Source organism: Hesperophylax consimilis, chromosome 5 (assembly GCF_061612785.1).
Source record: "Hesperophylax consimilis isolate HC1 chromosome 5, BYU_Hcon_1.0, whole genome shotgun sequence".
In the NCBI taxonomy this organism is placed as follows: Eukaryota; Metazoa; Arthropoda; class Insecta; order Trichoptera; family Limnephilidae; genus Hesperophylax; species Hesperophylax consimilis.
The window spans coordinates 26,058,842-26,079,009 of record NC_142840.1 but is presented as its reverse complement, the minus strand read 5'-3'; the positions used below and the strand labels follow the sequence as shown (position 1 = coordinate 26,079,009).

General features: G+C 34.5%; 2 protein-coding genes across 2 annotated transcripts; one reads left to right on the top strand and one right to left on the bottom strand.

Annotated features, from left to right (window-relative positions):
- Window positions 1-1,710: 1,710 nt before the first annotated feature.
- LOC149423705 (protein SPT2 homolog) lies at window positions 1,711-9,197 on the bottom strand. Its single transcript, XM_089631766.1, has 6 exons — window positions 9,034-9,197; window positions 7,943-8,474; window positions 7,566-7,844; window positions 5,936-7,094; window positions 5,567-5,652; window positions 1,711-1,848 (listed from the first exon to the last, which is right to left on the bottom strand). The coding sequence occupies exons 1-6, from the start codon at window positions 9,091-9,093 to the stop codon at window positions 1,751-1,753; spliced, it is 2,214 nt and encodes a 737-aa protein (XP_089487892.1). The 5' UTR covers window positions 9,094-9,197; the 3' UTR covers window positions 1,711-1,750.
- Window positions 9,198-10,168: 971 nt separating this feature from the next.
- LOC149423704 (TBC1 domain family member 19) lies at window positions 10,169-19,921 on the top strand. Its single transcript, XM_089632080.1, has 11 exons — window positions 10,169-10,539; window positions 10,612-10,749; window positions 10,826-10,997; window positions 11,099-11,186; window positions 11,274-11,334; window positions 11,580-11,813; window positions 15,827-15,964; window positions 16,043-16,199; window positions 16,655-16,764; window positions 16,845-16,936; window positions 19,462-19,921. The coding sequence occupies exons 1-11, from the start codon at window positions 10,438-10,440 to the stop codon at window positions 19,715-19,717; spliced, it is 1,548 nt and encodes a 515-aa protein (XP_089488206.1). The 5' UTR covers window positions 10,169-10,437; the 3' UTR covers window positions 19,718-19,921.
- The last annotated feature ends 247 nt before the right edge of the window (window positions 19,922-20,168 follow it).

Here is a 20,168-nt window from a genome sequence, read left to right as displayed (position 1 = left end):
CACAATCTCGTTGACTTGTCTCTTCAGTCACCTCAAAACAACGCTCGAAGAGTGTTTTAGTGGAGAATTTCTTTAAGTTAGAAATAACCTGCTGGTTTATAGGCTGGAGTAACGGAGTGGTTTTGGGCCTATCATAGCATCTATCTTCTTAATTTTATCCTTGTTCTTCAGGATAGTGCAAATCGTTGATGTAGACCAATTGAATGTGCTCGCTAGATCAGCCACGCTCACATCTCGTTCTCGCTTTTCAACGATTTTATGTTTTATTTTAACAGTTACCTTTATTCTCTTATGGCTGTCTTCTTTTGGTCTTTTCTTCTGGGACATTTTTGCAAGGGTTATTAAAATTTGCACAAAAAAAATAACAAATAATGTCTGAACACAAGTTTGGATAAATGTGTGACACATGCGACACTAACGTGCTAGCGGAACAAGTGCTAACCAGAGACTGACGCACTGGTGCGGATCCCCGGCTCACTAGTGAGTGACGTGAAGATGGGACTTGCCCTTTCTGTGTCACTCGTTATGCGAAATGTCGCTCGTTAAGAGAACATTTTTTCATCTTCTGTTTTGCATTACTCATTACAAGAGGGGCTTGTTATGAGAGGTTCCACTGTACATCAGGAAGGCAGTTAAATGGTTTATACTGTTTTAAATACATAGTTACTCATTGAAACAGATAATTTAGAGATTTATTAAATAGGCACTTACATGATTGTGTGGCACTGTTAGGTGTATCTCCAGCGAGCGTCTACAAACATCGAACCAAAAGTTTGTGCAAATATTAATTGTTTTTGTCCATATTCCGTCTCCTCTCTTTGTTGAAACATCGGGGCACGTTACGCGTGGCCACACGCATTTTTTTTAGTGGTCTGTGGTGAAGACGTATAGGCGTACTTGACATTTGAAGTCTACGTAGATCTCAAGATGAGTTCTGATGAGGAAGAGGTGCTTACGGTTTTAGCGATAAGATTGTAGATGCTACATCAGGGAGAAAACACAGATTACGAGTTGGACAATACTTACTTCCTCAAAATTTATTTATTTATATCAGGATTGAGAATAGAAGACTGATTTGGATTGGGCAATTTCTTCCGTGCCTCCGGAACCGATTTTGAAAAACTAGTTTTGATTATACGAAATCTGCAAAAACGCAATGTCGCGAAGAGATGTTCTTTCACCAGAAATGCGAATTGGTAATACATTAAGATTTCTGGCTACTGGCGACTCACGTACATGAGCTAAATGTACCATTTAACAAAAAAACCTTATTACCATAAAATGTTCCATAAGCTTATTGGACCCTCTACAGTAAAGTTATTTGTAAATTATCATGATAGAAACAATCATCTATTATGACATTATGTATTTACAATTTATTATATTCATAGTTATTAAGCTCGCTCAGTGCACATGACCTCAAAAACTCATGTGCTGTCTATCACTAGACAGCACAGCGCGAAGTTTGTCAAGAAATGAAACAATCAGCACGGAGAATGTTATTCACCGGCCACAGAAACACAAATATTGCATCTGCTAACGAAAATGTGGACAGCCACGTCCCCATTTTGCATTTTTGAACCAAACTTTTGCGATAATGTTTATTGAAATGGTCACAGGAGACCCTGCTTAAAATACATTTTTGTTGTGGCGGAAAATAACTTCTATAACAAAGCTATGCAAATAATTATTACATAAAGAGAAATATTACTTAGAGATTATAATATAAACAAGAAAAGAAGTAAGTTCTTCAGTCATCATCATCATCGATACGCCTCTTCTTGTGTTGCATCTTTTTCTTCTTCTCTAATGCTTCCATTCTCATATCTTCCAAATCTTCCATGATACCTGATAAACAAAGAAAACAATATTATTATTTTTTATGTTACACTATGTAGAATCAGAATGCTGCAATTGCACATAAACAAGATTCTACTGCCTCCAGAAGAATGTTGTTTAAAAGACAAAAGCATCGCAAAAACTTATTATTATTAATTATTATTATTATTATTTTTTTTTTTAATTATTTTAACATCCGATTTAGTTGTCCGGGTTAAATCTTCCCCAAAGGAAAAACTTAACCCTTCCACTCACTTTTCCACAAATGATCATCTAGTCAATCAACATTATGTAAGTGCATTATACAAGCAAAATAAATACAAAACAATACAAGAACAACACGTCAACTCACCAGAGATCAAATGGGAAAATAATTCACCGACTCCAGATATTTTCATATCAGAGGGTTCGGCTCGGTAGAACTTCTAACAGGGCCTATAAATCCTACTGATCCCTCAACATAAATATTTAAAAAATCTTTTGTTATCCTACATGTATTCAAAATGACCGACTTTTGTATCTTTATATATAATTTTTTTGATAGATCTAATACGCCTAAATTTTTAATTAGAGAGCTAGGTATAATGCCAGTAGCCGAAATAACGAATGGTAATATTTTTATAGTCTGAGAATGCCAAATTCTTTTTATTTCATTTCCTAAATCTGTGTATTTTCTTATTTTTTAACTAACAGATTTTTGAATATTACAGGAATTTGGAATAGCGACATCAATGATATAAGTTATTTTTTTAATTTTGTCATGTAAAACTATATCGGGTCTATTATGACTAATCGCTCGGTCTGTTAGTATAGTTTTATCATAATATATTTTATAAAATTCGTTTTCTAAAAATGAATTTGGTTCTTATTCATAATATGGTACTACATTACGGCAGTCAATCAAGTTATGTTTAATTACCAAATTTTGGTGAATTATTTTTAAAACTTGATTGTGCCTAAATGTATACTCGGACGGTGCTAATATAGAACATCCCGATATAATATGTTCTATAGTTTCCGGAAAAGCCAAACATTTTCTACACAAATCATCAATTTGATTTGTATCTTTGATTATATGCTTTCTATAATTTTTAGTATTAATGACTCTATCCTGAATGGCAAGCATAAATCCTTCTATTTCTGCGCTCAACTCTCCAATACTCAACCATTTGTTTGACGAAATTTTGTCAACATACGTTTGGTTGAGATAATTGAAGTGTTTTGTGTGTAAAATTTTATTTGACCAGGAATCTAATAATTCCTGGTTGGGATTAATAAAAATGTTGGCATTCTCATCGTATAAATTTAAAGGTGTAATATTTATATCTGCCTTGCAAATTATTTTGTGCATTTCTGAGCTATGAGCTTTCCTATGGAAAAAAGTTCTTAGCATTTCTACCTGATTATGTTTCAAAGAAGTTATTTTGACTATACCTCTACCTCCTAAATTTCTAGGTAAATTAACTCGTTCTATAGCTGAATTTGGATGATGGCAATTAAACTTTGTTAGCGTAGTTCTAATTAATCTTTCTAAGTTATCTAAATCTGTATTAGACCATTTAATTATGCCAAATGAGTACGTTAATAGAGGTATTGCCCAAGTATTTATTGCTTTTACTAAATTTTTAGCAGATAGATTGCATTTTAAAATTTTCCTCATCCTAGTTTGAAATTTAATCCTAATATCATTTTTAATACTACTATGGTCTAATCTATTTAATTGTGGGTATCCTAAATACTTATAAACCTCATCCCTTTTCATACTAGTAATTTGGAAATTTCTAAATATACTCTCGTCCCCATCTACAATTTTGCCTTTCTCTATATGGATCGTTCAATTAATTAATTTTAATTATTAATAATTAAAATTATTATTAAAAAATTAAATTTATTTTTCGGAATAACTTTATTGAGTAAAACCTCAAATTGTAATATTTAAATATTAAAGACAATATTAGTGATTTCTAAACGAAAATCTGAAACAGAAAAATCAGAAAAGGAAACGGTCACATCTGGGACTCGAACCCAGGACCCTTGTCTTTCCGGGACAGTGGTCAGTGACAAGGGTCCTGGGTTCGAGTCCCAGATGTGACCGTTTCCTTTTCTGATTTTTCTGTTTCAGATTTTCGTTTAGAAATCACTAATATTGTCTTCAATATTTAAAAAATTAAAATTATTATTAAAAAATTAAAATTATTATTAAAAAATTAAAATTATTATTAATCTATCAAAAAATTATTATTAATCTATCAAAAAATTTATATATAAAGATGCAAAAGTCGGTCATTTTGAATACATGTAGGATAACGAAAGATTTTTTAAATATGTATGTTGAGGGATCAGTAGGATTTATAGGCCCTGTTAGAAGTTCTACCGAGCCGAACCCTCTGATATGAAAATATCTGGAGTCGGTGAATTTTTTTTTCCCATTTGATCTCTGGTGAATTGACGTGTTGTTGTTCTTGTATTGTTTTGTATTTATTTTACTTATATAATGCACTTGCATAGTGTTGATTGACTAGCTGATCATTTGTGGAAAAGTGAGTGCAAGGGTTTAGTTTTTCCTATGGGGAAGATTTAACCCGGACAAAGGAAGCATAAAAAAATTAAAATTATTACATTACAAAAACAAAGCTCCTCTTTTCTGATAAGGTATACATGACCAATTATGAACCTAAATATTATATTTTGCAAAATATGTATGTATTAATGTAACCCATATGATATACATATAATAAAAAAATTTAACCCTTCAGTACTTTCATCACATTTGTTCAGTTTGCAATGTTTTCTGTGTATTTCAAAATGAGCTGTATACATCTTTTATTTAATTTTCCGTTAAAACAAATACTGTTTTAGAAACTAGATAAAATTATCTTTCCGGTGTATGCATTTAAAATACAACATTACTACTTCTAAATAATAAAATTTTAATATCAAACGTGAAAAATGTTGTAAAAACGCTAACCACATTTTTACTTAATTTTTTACTCCAATCATAGAAAAATTGAGAGAACTCGATATTTCGAAAACACATCCGTTTTGTTTGGGGAATTTGTAAGAAAACTATACCTTCACTTTTATCACGTTTGTATAAAATTATTAATTTTGGCTATTTTTAGGATTTTATAAATGGATTCCAGTATAAGTATTTGAGGCAAACAGGAAAGAAATATTATTACTCTCTCTAACACAAATTATGTATGATAGAAAAAAAGATAAAAATACTTTTATAAAATATGGATGTCCGGTCATATACGACCCTCAAACGCTGGATGGGTTAACATCCTTTTCTCAAGGAATTTTGGAAATAATAAAACACATTAACAAAGGTTTACTCCTTATTCCTGGTAAACGAAACTTTAGGTACCTTGCGACAAGATTTGAAAAATTGATTTATAAAAAATTTCAAAGATAATGTAAAAATTTGGATCAAAAGTAATGATAGGTCCTTTAGCGGTGCACTCACCCAAATTCGAAGTTATTGATTTAACCAAAATATTGAGTGAATATATTTTAACATAAGTGTATGTATATTCATAATTTGCGAAATTACTGCCCCAACACAGGCTAGCCTAGTGAGGCGGGTTATGAGAAACTTCAACTTATAACTAGGTATACATTTCTAATCTGTTTATATATTATTTTCTTTTGTGTTAATATTATGTATTTATCTAATTTATAAACCAGTATACGTTATACACAATTATTATTATTATAAACTTACCAATCTTTTTACTAATGTACTCTTCTCGCATAACTTGGGAGAAGTTGGATTCCATATTTCTATCGTCTTCATCCTCATCTCGATATCTGAAATAAAAAGTTTTATATAAATCAATGATGTATTTAAATGAGTGCAGGCTGGCGAAAGAGCACTAATCATTGCTTTAAACTATTGACGTCTACCTACTCAAATCCAACACACACACACACACACATGCATAATGAAACAATAAAACATATTGTCTTCCTAACTGAGGTTGCCCACGATCACGGTGAATTTTTATTGACTGCCATCCGGAACTTCTCAGCATCAATTTCACCATCAATCAGCAACTCTTTATTAAAAGACGAAAAAGTTATCACTACAAACCTGGATTTATCGTAGCCAAATATTTCCTTAATGTGCTTGGAATAATCATTCCCGTCATCTTGCGGGCCATCATCAATGAAATCGTCTAATTCAGAATCATACTCGGAGTCGTCATCTAATATGAGTTGTTTTTTCACGGGGCGTGGTTTCTCTTTCCTAGGATTCATATCTCTCGGTGGGAACTGCTTCACCCCTCGCACATCAGCCGGAGGAAACTGTCGTGCTGGAGCTTTCTTCACATCTTCAGGTGGAAAAGCTCTCCCTCGTTGGGGTTCAGATGACGAAGGTTTGACTTGTTTGGAATTGGTAACAGCAGACCCAGATGATGAGCCCTGCTTTGAAGGTCTAGAATCTTCTGGGAAAGGTCTCTTGCCCAATTTGGGGTCGGGAGGTGGAATTCTTTTGCCTTGTGCATTGAATGATTTGGGCTGTTCTTTCTGTGGAGGACCTCTGTTTGCTACTTTGCTTTGGTCAGAAGTAGATGGTTTTATGTTTGTCCTCTGTTGTTCAGGTTTCTTGTCAGGTCTCGGATTTGAAGGCTGGGTCGGACGTGAATCCTTTTGCGATCTCTGATCCGGTCTCATCTTGCTGACATTGGATGGTGTCTCACGTGACATAGGCTTAGAAGGATTGCTTTTGTTATTAGGCAAAGGAGAAGGTCTACCTGGAGTTTTACCATTAGGAGTTGAAGAAGTGGGCTGGGGTCTTTGAGGGTTACTAGTGCTAGGACGTTTATCAGGAGCGGTACTTCTAATATTATCATTTTTATTGTTTCTTTGAAGTGCATCCTTTAATTTAGTAGAACTGGAAGCACCCGATGGCTGTGGTCTACTAGAATCACTTGATCTCTCAGACATCTTGGAGTTGGAACTTGAGTTAGAAGAAGTAGGTTTGCTGTTCTTGCTGAAATCACTTTTCCTGTCGTTCCTTGAATCTTCTTTCTTGTGTCTATCATCTGATGACGCTTTTGAACTTAAAGATCGTTCTTTGTCTAAAGATTTGCTTGATGAACTATTAGTGGAAATACTACTTCGTTTTTGTTCAGGTGGATTAGGAGGCTTCATCTTTTCACCTATTTTTGGAATTCTTATACTAAGGGGATTCACTGGCTTGTTACTCAATTCAGGTTTTGGTTTTCTCGCTGGTGGTGGTTCTTTTTCTGAAAACAACAATTATAGCATATCATAAATTATTTCAAGATAAAAATAAAATATATATATATATTTTTTTTTATTAGTAAAAAAAGATACACGAATTACATTACACAATATAAAACAGTTACTAATTACATAATATAAGTATTTGATGTACCCCATAAATAAGCAGGGCTTGTGTGTATGGGGGGTGTTGTTATATTGGTTATATGATTCAGTTCAACTGTTCGGAATACTTTTTAAGGTGGCTTTTGAATTTGTTTATATTTGCATTCATGTTTCTAATTTTTTCTGGTAATGAGTTAAAAAATTTAACTCCGAGATATTCATGGTTGAACTGTCCTATTGTTTTTTTACATTTAGGAGTAGGAAGTATTGACGTTTGTCTAAGATTTCTGTTATTTTTAAAGGGTGCAATATAATATACATCACGTAATAATACATAATCCATAAATTTCAGACAAAGTGAGAAGTACCTGCTAACTCTTCTTCCCTGTCTCTCTCCTGTTCCCTTCTTGCCCTCGATTCCCTGAAAGCTTTCAACTGTTCATATTCCCTCTTCTGCTTTTTAGTCATCAACCTCTCAGCTTCATCAGATTTATTCTCCGCCTTCTTAGGTTCCAGTGCGACAGGTTCAAACTGTTTCTTCTCAGCAATTTTGAGCAGCTGGTTAAAATCTAGCGGTGGGGGAGCAGGACGCCTGGGTTTGGGTTTCTCAACTTTCTTTTCTTCTTTCTCCGGTTCCTCATCAAAATCTAAAACAAAGATAGTTAAGAATATAATTCAACGGTGTATTGAATGTTAGGTTGATTAAAGGATAAGGATAGACTAGTCCTAGATCTAGTCAACTTACCTGGTGCTTCGTGTCCCCCTTCTCCGGGGACGCGAGACTTTCTCTTCCTCCGATGTGGGGCGGCTTCCTCTTCCTGGTGGCGCAGGATGGCCGCCCTCACTCGATCCTTGGTGCTCAGCAAGTCATGGTTCACATTCTTCTTGCTGGAGGAAAACTTCTCTTCATCGGGAATGGACTTATATTTCTCCATCATCTTGGAATACGCTGCAGAAGCTTCCTGAGAAACATAACCGTAATCGTCTTCATCGGGTTGGTCAGGTCCCGCCATTGTTACGGCGGTATTGTTATTATTGACCGCCTCTTCCAAAACTGATTTGTTGGCTGACTTTATCACTTTCAACATTTTCTTTATTTTATTTGTGGCCTTCACATCTCTCATAGAAAGTAACTGGTCCCGTTGCTTCTTAGCTTCTTCCGCTTTCTGTTTTTCTTCCTTTTCCTTTTGAGCGAGAAACTTTTGTATGTTGGCGGACAGTTTTGTCGATTTGTTTTCCTTCTTAGGAGGCTCGAACTTGGTCTTGTAGTAATTGCCCTGCAAGATATATTATTATAATGGTTAATGAAACATAAAAGACATCTTCAATACTATTACAATATTGAACAGTCGAAAATATGAAACTTAGTTTACAAACTGCAAACCTTGAACGATAAACATAAACTTCCATGGTAATGTTTTTCGGTAATGACTTACATACACTAAAGTAAGTCAAATATCTTCATTTCAAACCATATGTGGGCTGGTCAGGAATTAATTTTACTTCTAACTATGACTCATTGAGTAAATCATGGTGCAACCTTCGATCTGACGATAAGCTACCTGATTATTACTCACTCAGGCGTATAAGTAATAACTACACTGCAAAAGTAATGTTATTATTATCATAATAAAGCACTACTAGGAAATTTAAGACAAAACTAACCAATTAAAAATTAAGACGTGAGGAGATGGTCGTGGCTTAATTCACTTGATATCAAAATACCTAATATCCAGATAAAATAGAGGCTATTGTAACTTTCGTAATAAAAAATTTAGTATTGACATCCTAACTGTCAGAAATAAAAGAAGTAGATCAACAAGTTTAGTTTCTTACCCCATTTTTGTTAGCTTGGCCATTCTTTTGGGCTTCGTGGAGGAGTGATCCGAAGTCCATATTGGTTGATATAACTGCTTAAAATATTAAATATTTATTAACATTCTTGCTATTATACGTGGAAATGCAAAAGATACCTCTCGATCGCAGAAAATATTGGCAACTGTTTTCTTCTATGGAATAAAAGTGACTGGTGCTGCCATATAATAATATACTATTTCATGGATTCGTATTGCGCTTTCTGACAGTTCAATTTTAGTTGATCGACTAAAATTGAACAAGGTTTCGGTAGACGTTTCAGTTTAACTCGAACCGATATTGATAATCGAGATGGCGTCAACTGAAATTATTCGTCTTAATTATGCGTCTCTATAATTTCTGGCATTTTGCGGAAAGAACAAGTCATTGAAAAATCACAAAAACCTCGTATTCGGGTTAAAAAATGGATTCTAAGAAGAATTGAATTAGGTGCACCTAATATTATTTTGAAAGTGATAGCATTACAAAATTAGAAGATACTGAAAGATATCGTAATCATTTCCGAAATAAGAATAAACAATTTGGTAATGTTGCCGAATTCTGTTGCACGCATAATTGGCATTTATGTATAAATAACATTATTTGATTTCAACTTAATTACTATTTGAAATAACAATTTAAATTGGGAAATTATGCGATACGATGGAAATATATGCACGAAATAGGTTGTTTTTGGGTTATTTAAAGAATTTAAGCGTATTTCCTAACCTTCAAAATTAATTCAGAACGCAAGTGAGAAAAGAACATTAATAAATCTCTACAATCTCCCCCGACATAAATAGTTGTTTCTTGTAGTAGGTAATTAAATTGAAACCAAGTGTTATTTTTTTAAATGTAGCATTCTGGGGCAAAATTTTTCACATTCTTGGAAATGTGGGTAGGTACGATTAAAGATTTTAAGACGAAAAAGGTTCGACACAGTTTACTTGCAGGCGGCCAAAGTAAGAATATTAGAATAAAGAAGAAATACTTTTTATATTCCACAAGGCATTTCTTTACCTACACAATCTACGCTAGTAGCACCACCGACTGCAGATTAAGGCTGTCGATGTGTAGAATAATGTTGCTGAACTTTTGGAAAATAAGTCATGTTGGAAGTTGGGATGCATTGGGATGGTTCGAGGGTGAAGTAGCATGACATGAATTATTATTACCATAAAAATCAAACAACGTGCTGGGTAAGTAAAATTTGTTAAAAGAGTGGTAACACTAGTTCTCACCTTTTTTCAACCGCCTCGTTTTAAAAACTTTGCGTAATATGGCGTTGGCATGACTACCAATAAACATTTTGTAAAAATCGAAAATGTTTATCTTTTTCCTCCATCAATCAATTTTTTGCCTTAATTCTAAGAGCTAATAAATACAATGGAAGAAATTAAAGATAAAAGTCTTCATTACACTGCTTTAAAATTAGCTGAAGAAATTAAAAAAATGCCCATGTACAAGACATTTTATAATGATATTCAGGTAAAGGAATTTACTTGGTGAGTGCCTTGACATACATTTGCACTCTGAAATAAAATTCAGGTTTAATTTCAGAAACTAGTAGCATCTTCTAATGTGAGCAAGGATAGCTTTAAAGAAACATTGCTAGTCGGCATGAAGGAAACTGGACTGGAAACTGAGCTCAGGAACACTGTGTTTCAATGGGTTCGATCGCAACAAAGAACTGATAAAGTGAGTTTTCTATTTTTATATTTTTTAACTAGTAAAAACACGCATTTTAACGATTTTTATAATAAATACATTCCAGGTTGACTCGTTGTCATATTTAAAAAAAGCCAATATTCAATGGGAAAAAAGAATCCACAAATCCTTGAACTCAATGTGCGCTGACTTGGGAATCTCCTTGGCGAAATTACGTTTGGCTGCCGACAAGACGGAAATATCTGAAAAATGGTCTGAATTGAGCACCTATGACATAGGTTAGCAACATTTTCATTATAATACATAATACCTGCATATTCTATGATGTATTTTATTTGTCATTTTGTTTTTACTGTGTTTTTGACAAATTCGTTTTCAGATTTGACCAAATATAGGCCAGTGTATGCACCCAAAGACTTTTTAGAAGTATTATTATCGTTATCAGGGCCAGGATATGAGAGAATAGAGTAAGTATTAAAAACACACCGGTATTAATCTGACGTGATAGATAATCTGCTTTTTTATTGAGGTCTACAATATTGTTTTCTATTTAGGGGAGAACCAAAATGGGAGTTTTCTCACATTCCTCTAAAAGTGAAAACGCTGGATCAATTGGTAAGTACATAAATATCGTTAATAATATCCTTATATATGTAAGTACTTATATCAAAAACAGATGATTACAATTTTAATCAAACACTTTGCAATCTATTTTAATCCTATATTTTGATGTTTTGAAGATCTGAAAGAAAACTCTTGTATTAGGGTTCCAACCATTTTGTAAATTCAGCTTTCGAAGGAATAGAAAAAACAAAATGTTTGAAGGAGACCTTTATCAAATTTGTATAAGAAAATTTTAGCGAGCACAATATGCGGAACTATCCCGCGGTGAGCCGTTACTGGGAGTGAACCCCAACATGGTCAGTTCTGTGGCAGGATTCCCGTCTCTAGAACTGGAGCGGGCAGCTCTTGGGGAAAGAGTGGCCGCCCTGGGATACGCCCCCGTGTCGCAGGAGTACCTGAAGAGGGGCTGCCCCCGCTGTCTCAGGGCACAGCTGTGGGCACAGGTTCTTGGTACAGAAATACACCCACAAGTGAGTATTATTTGTCAATACCATAGACATATGAATATTAGTAGACCTGCCCTAAGTGATTAAAAGCGTATTATCCCCACTCCCCATACCGGTTCCATTGGAGCCAGCTGGGCTCGCGTATGGCCTCAAGTGAAATTTGAAAACGTGACGTCATCATTCTTGAACTATGGTCGAGGCATCATCGGTTCATTTTACGAAATAACACGGCAAAATGTTGACTTGTGATATGAAAACTTGTAAAAATAGACGTGAAAAAGAGAATAAACCCAATTGTCGTATTACATTCCATAAGTAAGCATTATTTTACTTTATTTTAAGCTTATTCACACCGTATTATATGGATCAGTTTTAGAAACATATACTATCACATCACAATGTAGCGATTCTCAAGTGTGCTCATCGTTGTTTACTGGGGTAAGTAAATTATGAAACATTTGTAAAAGTGTCTTAACTAAATACTCTGAAACTAACTACGACTCTGCAAACAGAAGAAATTTACTTTGCCGAATTTGGACTTCGCAAATTAGTTCATAACGTGGCGAGTAATTTGCGCTCCCATGTAAAAATGTCTATTCATTCAAAAGCAGATTTTACTTTTAAGAACTAAATGGTGATATTATAATGCGAGATGCCTATTTACTGTCAGATTGATTTATTGACGAATCACAGTCAGCTTAACCCCCTTCGTTCTTCAACAGTTGATTTTACCCCTCGCCATTATCTTCTCGTCTATTAATTCCTATGTCTGTGGTCAATACATACTCTTATCCCTCTACAACCAGCTTAGCTTCACAAAAGCGTGTGTTTATCTTTGAAAAAATCCTACCAGAATATAAATCTGTTTTTGGTAACAGAACCACGATCAATCAAACATGCGGGAGCGGCTTATGAAGGGTACCTTCACGCGCACGTGTTTCAACCAGTAAATTTCCCATCCCTGTGGTATCATAACCGAGATCTTGTCTTGTGTTGTGCTTCAAAATTTGGAAAAAAAAATCTGGTTTCAAAGGAATACATATATTGTTTTCACAAACCTCAAAAGATAATTTTAATCATTATTCAAATAATGATGCTCTATCCATGTGGGAATTCAAACATGAAAATATCTTCAGCTAAATATTAGTACTTAAAATATTAAGGACGGGTTGTTTCGGAGAATTTGAACAATTTATAAAATTTCAACGATTATTTTCAAGTTTTGTGAAAGATTTTTTCGAGTTCTGTTTTTATTTCAGTTCCATCAAGCAACTAGCCTATAACGATATAATAACATAACTCGAATAAGACTTTCACAGAACCCAAATATGGATGTTGAAATTTGGTGAATTGTTCAAATTCTCCGTAACAATACATCCTGAGAAACAAACACTTAATTAATTTATTCACTTTAAACCGAAATAGAATAACAATTGAAACCATTTAGATTGTTACCTTGATGAAGCGCCAAGTGAGACCATTTAGATTGTTACCCTAATGAAGCGCCAAGTGAGACCATTTAGATTGTTACCCTGATGAAGTGCCAAGTGAGACCATTTAGATTGTTACCCTGATGAAGCGCCAAGTGAGACTATTTAGATTGTTACCCTGATGAAGTGCCAAGTGGGACTATTTAGATTGTTACCCTGATGAAGCGCCAAGTGAGACCATTTAGATTTTTACCCTGATGAAGCGCCAAGTGAGACCATTTAGATTTTTACCCTGATGAAGTGCCAAGTGGGACTATTTAGATTGTTACCCTGATGAAGCGCCAAGTGAGACCATTTAGATTTTTACCCTGATGAAGCGCCAAGTGAGACCATTTAGATTTTTACCCTGATGAAGCGCCAAGTGAGACTGTTTGATGAATAAATTAGCCCCGGGGACTATTAATTGGATAACCAACACCTCGTGTCATATGTCACCCCGAGTGGTTTTCTACATTTGGTGACCTAGCAGGGGTGCTCGGGTTCATGGGTTGAGGTTTGTCTAGGTCCTGGCGGCGGATGCATCTGCCCACCTACTCCATGGCAGGTCGGATCGGGAGACACTGGTGATATTATACTTTGACCTCTCCAGCAAGACTCTATCGACCCATCTCGCCTTGCACCTCCATTTGAATGAATCCATTTGCAGCCGTGGGAGAAATGGATTCATACGTCTAGATTCCTACCCACCCCTCATACCTGTTTCCTTCCCAGAACTTCCTCTCCTTTATTTCCGCAAGATGAGACAATACCCTAAAATAAATTTGGAATCTTAACGACGTAAGTGAAGAAGCCATGTACAAAAATATGCGACGCTTGGCCCTGTCTATTGGACAGATCTATGGTTGAATTTTCTCTAGCAAGTCTCTATAAAATAAAGTGGGATTCTTAACGACATAAGTGATGAAGTTGTGTAAAAACAATATGACAAGAACAATATATACAGTCGAAATCGCAAAAATTGATCTTTCCGTGGGGTTTATTTTGATTATTTCTGATGAACATATTACTAAAATCTCTGATGTTTCTATAGGAATCCCTAAAGACGTTACCAATTCATCATCTATAAAAATAAAATCTAGTGCTTACTGCTAATTTTATATAGTTGAAAAACATTTTATAAAATTTTCAAACCGTTTGATATAAAATATTTTAATAGTAAGTTGCTGTTTCATTCGTAGGGATCGGTCTAAAAAATCATTATGAATTAGTCGGAATTAATTAAAAATGTGAGTCTCGAGCAAGCCCCCGTTATTAGTCTTGGGTCGCCTTAAAAAACCCTTCCCCCATCATCCACAAAGAAGATATAAGAAATGAGCGAAATTGTTTTCCTCAAGGCCTCTTGTATGGAGCTAATATATTTTTTTTAAAAGTGGTTAAAAATCAAGTGTTTGTTTCATTTAATTAATAATGCAAACCACAAATTGATTGCTTTTAAAGAAAACTATACTATAACTTTGTTTTGTAAACAAGTTACATTTTTATCGTAAGATTGAAGTTTTACTTAATACAACATTGGATGGGTAGAAAAATAGCAGCTAATAAAAGTATCATGTAATGACATGCGATGATAAAAAAACATGTTTAGTTAAATATTATGTTAAGTTAAGTATTACCGTGAAATTGGCCCCCAAACTATTAAATGCATGTTCCCGGAGAATGGCCCCATTAGAGACTCTGGATTTAATTTTAAACAGCTATGAAGCTTGTCTGAAATGAAAGCCTACGTTTGTAATACGAATCCATAAACTGAAGTAAAATTCAGTGTTGGACTATTTAGTGAAGTTTTATTTGAAATTAAAGCGTACTTTTGTAATACGAATCCATAAACTGAAGTTACTGTCAGTGTTGGACCATTTAGTGAAGTTTCATTTGTCAAAAATGTTGAGTTTTTTATTAAATTACAATTTTTATTTTTTATTATTTTTACAAACAATTTTATATAAATAAAAACGTTCATTTGTTCAAAATCTTAAATCTCCAAAAGTTCTTCACCGATTGCTTTGAAGTTTTGACACAACATTGCATTTGAATAAGCGTGTGTTTTTATGTACCTACAGTATATAGATTTCACCTATGACATGTAAAAATATTCTTTTTTTAAAAACAGCGCCATCTGTTAGACATAAAAGCAACACGTGCTATTGTTTCTCTATCTACACAGACAGACTGAGCCACATCAACGCGTGGCGGGTTACAGCTAGTTATAAATAAAAATTTCCGCATCTCCGGTGCAATAAGTGTAAGAATGTATTAAGCGTTCTTTTTGATAAAATATCGTTCTACATAAAATACAAGAATTTGAAGTTGGGGAACACTTGGTTAACATTTTTAAATACATTATATACTTACAGTTGGGACCCTTTCAAAGAGGTTGATATAAAACATATAGAATTATTGGATTGCAATGCCTCTTCCAGCATTCAAGTAGGACCGGTGTAAAAGGCTTCCCGCCGGGAGTGTGTTAATAATCGTTTTGTGTCCACCCCGTGACCCTTTCCAGTTTTGCCATTCCTCTTTGTTGATTTATTTGGTGTTTTTTCTTGGCAGCACGTGGAATATTACCAGACTCTTAAAAATTCTGTACTCCAAAATGATCTTATGATAGACAAATTAATATTTAAAGATGTCCAATTGACCGCGTCTAATGATGACCAATATTTTGTTTTCGAGGATTTATTATATCAGGTAACTTAAATGTATTTCTTTTCCAATATGACCAAGAGTAATATGTATTGTTGACAAATACAATTATCTTTTTCATAGGTTATGTTGTGTTTTTCGAGAGACCATGAAGTGTATGCAGCCCTTAAGAATATGTTGGGGGCTCCGATGACTACTACTATCAGAGGGAAGAAAAACAATAGTACAATCAACTTTCCGCCAAGTGGAGTTATTCCCTTTCATGGGTTTACGATGTATGGTGAGAAAACTCATATTCCTCCTGATTAATTTGATTTCATTCCATATTATTACAACACTCATATTTTATTAACATCTTTCAACCAATCTTATTATTTAATTTTAAAAGATCTGTACAAAATGATTACGGTAAAAAATGTCATCTATGATGTCAAGATATTGCTCTTTAAAATAATGCAACAGATTTTCAATAGATGTCTCTATTGTCACTATGAGTTATCAATTGAGCATTGAGTAGTAACTTCCTGTTTTACCGTTTGGAACCATTTTCTGTTTTTCGTACAGAATCATTTTTTTTCTTCTAATTCTGTACCTAAAACTTCTCCAACTCTCAAAGAAAAACATCTTGAGACCAAGTCGTCCTTCTGTATTATTATTACATTGGAATAGTAAAAATGGTTGACCTGTTATAATAGTGCCCTTTATTTAATACATGTTGTGACATCTTTTTTTTAGCTACACCGTTTTGCTACCTTTATGATGACCCAGTGAAGCTTTATTTTACATTCAGATCATTCTACATCAGATATTGGCATCGTCTTCACATTATCTCAACACATCCCCAGGTTTGTATAACGAGCTTCACCGTTTTAAAAGGATTACAAAATTTTAAATAGGAATGTAAAGGCTACTTAATTTGTTCCAGGGAATAGTATCATTATGTTTACTCTACGAAAGATTACTACAGGCCTACGAACCAACGCTGTGGTCACATTTCCGTAGCGTTAATATTGAACCGTATGTACACAAATTATATAATTTTTGTAATAACTTAGAAGAGAAAATGTGCTATCCCCATAGACATATGAATATTAGTAGACCTGCCCTAAGTGATTAAAAGCGTATTATCCCCACTCCCCATACCGGTTCCATTGGAGCCGGCTGTGCTCGCGTATGGCCTCAAGTGAAATTTGAAAACGTGACGTCATCATTCTTGTGCGAACTATGGTCGAGGCATCATCGGTTCATTTTACGAAATAACACGGCAAAATGTTGACTTGTACTATGAAAACTTGTAAAAATAGATGTGAAAAAGAGAATAAACCCAATTGTCGTATTACATTCCATAAGTAAGCATTATTTTACTTTATTTTAAGCATATTCACATTGTATAATATGAATCAGTTGTTACTATCACATCGAGAAACGTCTGGACGCGAAACACAAAGCTGGTTGGTTGCTGGGAAGTAAATTATGAACATTTATAAAAGTGTCTTAACTAAATACTTAAACGAAATATTCGACTCTGAAAATAGAACCGAATTTTTTTGCCGAATTTGGACTTCGCAAATTTGTTCATAACGTGGCGAGTAATTTGCGCTCCCATGTAAAAATGTCTATTCATTTAAAAGCAGATTTTACTTTTAAGAAGTAAATGGTGATATTATAATGCGAGATGCCTATTTACTGTCAGATTGATTTATTGACGAATCACAGTCAGCTTCACTCCCTTCGTTCTTCAACAGTTGATTTTACCCCTCGCCATTATCTTCTCGTCTATTAATTCCTATGTCTGTGGCTATCCCCTTATTTTTTATTGGTCGAGGGGTAAGGCTCTCGACTATGATTCTGGAGGACGTGGGCGTAAATCCCAGCAAGCTCAAGAAAATTCTATTTAATTAATCTGTGTTGTTTCACAATTAATTTATTAAATATAATATACGGTACTCTCAGTATAACCCTGGTGAAAGACCACCATTAATAATAAGTATAAATAAAATTATAAATGTTCGTTTCTTAAAAATTTTAAATTTCCGAAACTTCTTCACCGATTTCGATTAAAATTTCGAAGTTCATTCTTATTAGTGCCAGAAGTGTTTATAGAATGGTTTGAATGTAGAAGAAGTCGGGGATACCTGAGGAATTCTTAATGCAATATCTCTGCACCAGAATGAGATACGGAGTCAAATTAAAGTCAATATAATTTGACTCCGTATCTCATTCTGCACCAGAATGAGATACGGAGTCAAATTAAAGTCAATGTAATTTAGTTTTTTAACGGTAACAATTTGGTATTCAGTAGTGAATGGTGGAAGAAGTCGGAGACACCCGAGAAAGACATTAGCAGTAGCAAAGCATTGCGAGGTCTGCTAGTAATTAATAAAAGAGAAAAAAATAAATAAACCAGTTTTAAAAGTGCTGATGGTACAAATATAATAGAACAGGTTCATAATATGTAATTTACAAGTGAATACAAGTAATTTACAATAGGAAGTAAATGAAGGAAAAAAAATGTAATCGCTCCCACGCGATACTCTTAAATAATAATATAATGCTACATAAAAACATCATTCAGGTATTACTTACATAATGATAAACTTTTATTAAATATGTCGATATTTATATACAGGGTTTTCCAATAAGAGGTGTTATTTTGATATTCAATCGTAAAAGATCAATGGTTTCGTTGCTTATGTGGCACGTAGCGCCGTCTTGTTGAAAGTAAACGTTGTCCAGATCAATACCATCCAATTCCGGTCATAAAAAATCATTAATCATCTCTCGATAGCGCAATCCATTCACCGTAACTGTTGCTCCAGCCTCATTTTCGAAAAAGTAAGGTCCAATGATTCCGCCGGACCATAAACCGCACCAAACAGTCACACGTTGAGGATAAAGAGGCTTTTCAACAATAACTCTTGGGTTTTTCGAGCCCCAGATGCGACAATTTTGCTTGTTGACAAAGCCACCGAGGTGGAAATGGGCCTTATCACTCAAGATGATTTGCATTTGATTCACTCAAGTGAATTTTAATAATTTCAATGCGTTTTTGAAGCGTGTATCCTTCCATTTTTATTAATGGCTTAGTTTCTACTTGTCAAATGTCAAAAAATGACAGCTTCAAAAGTAACATCTACCGAAATAGCGGGCTATTCAAAATAACACCTCTTATTGGAAAACCCTGTAGTTCTACGCGGGATTAAACTGCTTATACATTTGGGTTCTAATTTCCAGATATATCTCGTCCACATTCCCATTAGAGCGGAACATTATCACCATACATGGAATGGTGTTCCTTAGGCCTCTTCACAATTCTTCCAGCTATCAGTTCTTTCCACAGCTACAGTATTCCCTTATAATTAGGTTCTAATTTCCAGATATCATCTCGTCCTCATTCCTATCAGAGCGGAACATCTGCACCATTCATGGAATAGTGTTCCTTTGGACTCTTCACATTACTTCCAGCTATCAGTTCTTTCCGCAGTTACAGTATTCCCTTATAATTATGTACATATTATGCTGTGTAACCATTATATTTCCAGCATCCGTGTGGTTTTAAAATGGCTGGTACGTGGGTTCAGTGGGCACCTGCCTCCCGAGCAGTTGCTTCTTCTTTGGGACACAGTGGTGGCTCGAGATTCGCTGGAGCCTCTGCCATTGCTGGCCGTGGCCATCCTGTCCTTCCGCCGCGAGAGCATTTGCCAGGTCTACACGGTGCAGAGCATCGACCAGGTGTTGGCCGACCTGTCCACTATATCCGTCATGACCCTGCTTCAGTTGGCACTCATGAAAGAGTGATGATTGTAGCTGTTTTTACTTGAAAATTACATTGTATGTTAATGTTTATGCTTTGAAAGGTCAAAATTCAATAAAATAATTTAATATGTATATCAAATTACATATTGCAGTGTTTTTCGCTTCTGATCGTAGGCAATAAAGTTAGTTAAATGTTTGAACCGAAACAATAAATTATTTATTTTTTGGAATAAATTTATTGAGTAAAACCTCAAATTGTAATATTTTGACCGAAATGTGACCGAACGGGATAGGGTCCCATTAGCTCAGTGGTAAAGAGCGGTGCCTCGGCAAGGCAAGGGTCCTGGGTTCGTGTCCTAAATGTGACCGTATCCTTTTCTGATTTTTCTGTTTCAGATTTTCGTTTTTAAATCGCTAATATTGTCTTCAATAATTAAATAAATTATTTAATTTCAATAGTAATGGGATGGAGCGTTATTAAAAATATCTACAT